Below are 6131 nucleotides of genomic sequence, written 5' to 3'. Positions count from 1 at the left end.
CCTACCTTGTCCCAGGCTTTCCCCCCATCTCCACAGGATGCCACCCCAATTGCATTCAGAGGGCATCTCCTCACACTTACCTTGGACCCAGCTGCAATCTCCTGCTGCCAAACTCCCACTGGTGATAGTAAAGCTGTTGACATTTGGTGGTGGGGGGTGGGTGGGGTGCAGTGTGGGGCAAGGTAGCAGGGGGTGGTCAACGAGAACATTTTTGATGATGAGGGCCAGCTATTATCTGCCGAGCCTTGACATCCCTGGGCTTCCCATGTTCAATTACTGCTTTAGGGTCTGCATGGATTGTACCTGCCCTTTCCACCACCACCCCGCCCCAACCCCCCACCCCGCACCCCCCTTCATCTTTTAAAATCGATATTCTGGAAATTCTCTTGGAGGGAGATTATACAGATCCACCTTTATGATATTATGACTGGAGTGGTGTACTCAGTTGTCCCCTTACCTCTTCAGGGAACTCTGCTGCGATCGATAATATTACAGGATAATATTCATGGTCATGGTTTCAGGGGAAATTCTGCCCTAAATTTCTGCTGCTTGGCTGCCTCTACCTGCCTGTTTTTTAAAAGACAAAAGATGTGCATATGAGAGGGCTATATGCCTCCAGCACAGGGCCTAATCATGATAGTTTGATATTCAATTGATTGAGGTGCGTTAGTTCACATGAAGACGGTTCCTCATCAAGAGATTTTATTTTAATGGAAAGATTCTAGATGATCTTAAGATGAAGCGACTGCACAAAAAAAGCATATCAACTGTGTTTTCATATTTCAGTTCATCATGTCATGGTAAGAGGGGTTATTTCTTCATGGAGTGACATTTTCTGCTAGCTATCATCTTCGTTGGATTGTTACAGTCTCATCCTGATCCGACAAACTTTGAAGAGCCCTGACTACATTTTCATTGACATAGAACTTTGTAAAATCTGAGCCCAAAGCATTTTGCCCCTTCCATTTCCATGCATCATCAGCGATGTAGGTGTGGTAGGGGTCTTCCGTGTGCTCCTCCCTCCTTGACCTCACAGTGCTGGCCAGCATTGTAATAATAATGAAGGTGAAGATGCCGAACATTACCAGTATGTACAAATAAGCAAACTGAAAATCTTCCTCCTGGAGCTTCTTATTCAAGGCTGCTTCCCGCTTTTGTTGAGCCAAATAGTTTTTGTAAAACTGTATGAAAAACTTTTCAAATATGAGGGTTATGTTCGGCATTTCTGAGCTGTTAGTGTTAACAGCTTCCATTGCACCAGTTCTATTGGGAAAGAAATTGAGACAGAATTCTGATTAGTATTTCAGCTCCCTTCCCTTGTTTCCTTTGGTTCACAAAATGCAATCTTTTCCCAGTAATATAGAAAATACATGGCACAGCAGGACACCGTTCACCTCCCACCTATTTTCCCTTTTCTCCTCGCACTATTTCCCTCTGGCAAGGACAATCAAAAGTCAAATCCTTAACCTTGACCTTGTCTTGTGACGACAGTGACCCTGCAGTGAACTGACTTGCTGCATACAGATGCATGGATGGTGTCCCTGGGTTTTCTTCCCATTCAGCAGGATCCTAATAGAAACCCAGTTGTATAACCAAATGACAGGAGGGTTAGTAACCAGAGAACACAGATTTCAGACAAGTGAAGAGGGCACTTGGTACAGCACATACCTCCACCATGCTGAGTTAATGTTATTACAATTACACATTACCTCCTTGAGGCTTTTTTCTGCCTGGTTGATGCCTTGTAACTACAAAACTGAAAAAAAATATTTCCTATTAAGCTTCCATCTCAATGAGGAGGCTTCAGGCCAATCCAAATCCAACGACCTGTTCTGAAAACTCTGCCCATATTTTGGCAGCTGTGACAAATTCCACCAGAGCAGCTGAGGCAATCCACAACATTCTAAAACAATCAACAGCATTCTAAATGAAACAACCTACAGCATTCTAAAAAAAAAACAAGTCAATTCATCCTATCTCCCAATGTTAACAGATCCTTTAAAGAATTCCAGAATCCAGATCCGCATCTTCACCAAAAAGCAATCAGTTCTTCTTTGGGCCATATCCTTTCCGTGTACTAAGTTTTTTGAAATCTGCCCATTAGTTTTTGAGATAAATTGTTTACACACTGACAAACAGGGGCAAAAACATTATCTCTGCCCACCTTCACTGGCAGAGGTAATAATCAACAAAAGAACCAGAGTTGGGGTGAGGAGAAATAGTTTTTAACACAGTGAGTTCTTATGAACTGGAATGCAATAGTGAAAATAGAAAATTGAGGAAAAAATCTTTACCCAGAGAGTGGAAAGCAAGGGAATGGGACTAACTGGGTAGCTCTTTCAAAGAACTGGCATTGGAAAGAACTGGCATTGGAAAGAACTGGCATTGGCACAAGGGGCTGAATGGCCTCCTTCTGTGCTGGATGATTCCGTGATAACTAAATGAGTGGAAGCACTGATCCCAATCCCAAGGACATTGCTGTCTTTCAGACAGGAGTCGGTAGTCTTGTTATGATGTGGATCAAGGTATTGATACATAGTCTCTCCAACACAGCTGAATCATTTCATCAACAAAATGTAGTGAGTGGAGCATGGTTATACGATATATATTATGTGTGTAAAATCAATCCCAATTATTTACTCCAGTGCAGCCTCCAGGGGTGATTAACGCTGAGGGTGGGAGGGGAATGGCAGTTGCCCAATATCTACTGGAATTTGAGATGTGCAGCCCTAAAATTCACCGGCGGAGCATTGCAAAATTTATCAGAATGTTCAGGAGTGGAAACCCTGGATAATTTATCATCTCCCCCCACCATGCACACAGGTGCCAATTATATTTTTCTCACCAGTGCCCTGATTGAAATCATTGTAGGCAAGGGACCATCCTAGTTGTGTAACTCAGCACCACACAGCACGGTAAATTTACTCATTGTGAAAGGCCATCACTTACATTGCTTTAGCTGCTGCCTCGGCCTCCATGCTGTCCTTCTAATGTTTCAGGAAGGGTGTTTTGAACATTAAACCAACGCCACCATTGTAAAGGGATCTTTCCAGTGATATTCTTTCCCTCCCTTCTAGAATCCTCCTATACAGAACAAGCAAAGTGAAACAACAATTGTGACTGGGACCTCAATGTGGACTGTCAGAATGAGAAAGTAATGTGTCGAATAAATTGTGTGCATGAGTGGGGGAAGGGGCAGTGAGGATGGAGAATTTTGTGCTCATCCAAATAAAGGCTAGGGACCATTTATTCCATTATCATCAAGGTGGCAACAACATTGGCCTGCTAGTTGCACTCTTGCCTCTGAGTTAAATGATTGTGGGTTCAAGTCCCAACCAACAAACGTGAGCCCGTAATATAGGATGACATTTCAGTGCGGTATTGAGGGAATGCTGCACTGTTGCAGGTTTCGGATGAGATGCTAAATTGAAGCTCCATCTTCTCTCTTCAGTACATACAGAAGATCCCATGGCACTGTTTGCAGAGCAGTAGAAGGGTTCTCCTGGTCTCCCATCCCAGATGCTGTTCAACCTCCGTCATTAAATAAAGATTGTCTGGTCACTTAACTCTGTGCTGTTTGTGAAGCTCTGATATATGCAAATGAGAGGCCACTTTCCTATTCATTACAACAGCAACTCCACTACAAAGTACTTCATTAGTTGTAAAATGCCTTGGAATGTCCTGAAAGGTGCCATACAAATGCAAGTTCTCTCTTTATACAGCATTCCAATTAATGTGTGTAAAATGGCCTGCCCCTGGGCTGTAAAAAATTACATGATGCTCCTCCATCAGGTACCATACTCTAAGAAGGCATTGGTAACCATGGACTTCCATTGCATTGGTCCATTGGATTATGCTTGGCAAAGTACTGCAGGGGTTTGCTGTTGCTTCTGCAATATGGCTGACCAGGAAGTTCTCCTGCTCTTACCACCTGCCATCAGGCATATTGAAAGAACTTACAGGCTGACAATCAATCTGTTAGGCCACAGCATATTCCGTGACCAGCAAGTCCTCAACTAGGACTTGAACCCAGAGGTCGGGACACTACCACTGTGCCATAAGACCTCCCAATGCAATGCTATGTATAACAAGACATGATTTTCTAATTTAGGATTTACCCACCAATGAAACAGTAGCACTAAGAAAAATGTTTTTGCAATTTCCAGGCACAAAGAATCCTGAGAGAGTAAACAGGCAGCAGGAAAAATAAGCATAAATAGAGCTTAATTTTCTGGGCTTCACTGCCAGGGTTTGAGGACTGGACATGATCCATGGACACTAATTTTGAACACCCCTGGTCTATATGTTTTCAAAGTCCTAAGCAATCCTGGAAAAACTCAGCAGGTCTGGCAGCATCTGCGGAGAGGAACACAGTTAACGTTTCGAGTCCGAAGTCAAAATATTAACTGTGTCCCTCTCCGCAGATGCTGCCAGACCTGCTGAGTTTTTCCAGGTATTTTTGTTTTTGTTTTGGATTTCCAGCATCTGCAGTTTTTTGCTTTTACCTAAGCAATCCTATTAGCTTAATCAAAGTAAAGATTTTTTTTCCAGCAATAAAAAGTTAATATGGCCAGTGCTTATATATATATCATCGCAGTACAATATGGTGCAACATCGTGTTTGCTCAGCAGTTTTAGTAATAGCTTAACAGTCAAATTACTGATAACATATTTCATATTTTAATAGCTAAATTCAAGAAACAATCCTGCCTAGAAACATTAAATAATAACCTTACAATTAACATGGGCAATAAATGTAATGAAAGGTCTAATAGACAATCCGTGCACTTGACTTCATACGTACAAAATCTTTTTGATAGAATATATGTATATTATATTGCACACTCACCAAGTTTCAAGATTCTCTGTAAAGTTACCATGAAGACCTGGAAGCTTAAAATCTGAAGCGATATCAAATTTGCTGCGCGCTGTTCTATATAAGTGAGCTGTTCCACCAAGTGACCTTCAATGAAAGGGAATGATAAGCCCACTTATTAAACAGATCAAGAATTACTTACTGCATTATAAACATAACTTAGTTATATCTAATCTGCTGCTAACTAGATAATTAAGTATTACACAAGCGCAATGAGTAAGTATACCACCTGGTTGGCTGTTGAGCCATGGTGATCAAAGAGGGCCCAGGCTCATCCCCATGCTGGTTTCTCAGGAGGAGAAGCAGTTGGCCTCAGTTTTGCCTCACTAAGGAGGGGCAAAATCACAGCCAGGATCCCTGGTTCTGATAAAGGCAAAATACTGCAGATGCTGGAAATCTGAAACAAAAACAAAAAATGCTGGAAAAACTCAGCAGTTCTGACAGCATCTGTGGAGAGAAAGACAGAGTTAACGTTTCAAGTCCATATAGAAGAGTCATAAGGACTTTGGTTTTGCAGTCATCGAGGTAGAACAAGTAATCACATTTTTTGATCTTTCATCTCAGAAACTTATGACACATTTCAAGATAGTAGATACCAACAGGAGGTGGGGTTATTTAATCCTCCACAGGCAGTCTTGAGTATCTGTTGGGTGTATCTGGCTGGTTAGCAGTCCCTAATGGGGAGAATTTTCTCCCTATTGGGCGGGCCGGTCAGGAGTAGGGGCAGGCTGAACACGAAGCCGATCACCACCCGCAATCGGCTACATGCCTCCATTTTACATGGGTGGGCCAATTAAGGCCCGCCCAGCGTGACCCACACCCAGAGGCGCTCAGCGCTACCTGCGCAGGCGGGGAGAGGAGGGAGAGTCGGGTCCTGCGCTCTTTCACTGGGAGATTAAGTTAAGTGCAAAAGAAGTTAAACATTAAAAAAAAATAATCAGACATGTCCCCTCATATGACAGGGTCACATGAGCTGGGACATGTTTATGAATTTTAATAAAACTTTTTATTTAAGTTATAAACCCTTCTTGAAACCTCATCCCGCCCGTGGATGAGGTTTCATGAGAAATGTGAAGGCCGCCTGGGCTCTTTGCCTGCCCCGCCAAACTTAAGGTTGGATTGGCCGCCCTGACAGTTGCTTTAATTAGGTTATTAATGGCCTTAACAGGCCTTTGACAGTTCAGTGGGTGCGCAGCTAACTCCGGTGTGCACTCGCCGAACGGAAGATCAGAATGACAGGCGGTGACACCGGGACG

At 42.9% G+C, this 6131-nt stretch overlaps 1 protein-coding gene across 1 annotated transcript; it reads right to left on the bottom strand.

The window, feature by feature from the left end:
* Positions 1-791: 791 nt before the first annotated feature.
* On the bottom strand, positions 792-2978 carry LOC121290420 (potassium voltage-gated channel subfamily E member 2). The gene is made up of 2 exons (XM_041210859.1): positions 2950-2978; positions 792-1263 (listed from the first exon to the last, which is right to left on the bottom strand). The coding sequence occupies exons 1-2, from the start codon at positions 2976-2978 to the stop codon at positions 846-848; spliced, it is 447 nt and encodes a 148-aa protein (XP_041066793.1). The 3' UTR covers positions 792-845.
* Positions 2979-6131: the final 3153 nt, after the last annotated feature.

The sequence above is a fragment of the Carcharodon carcharias genome, chromosome 18 (assembly GCF_017639515.1).
Source record: "Carcharodon carcharias isolate sCarCar2 chromosome 18, sCarCar2.pri, whole genome shotgun sequence".
Lineage (NCBI taxonomy): Eukaryota > Metazoa > Chordata > Chondrichthyes > Lamniformes > Lamnidae > Carcharodon > Carcharodon carcharias.
This window is presented reverse-complemented; position numbering and strand designations above follow the sequence as displayed.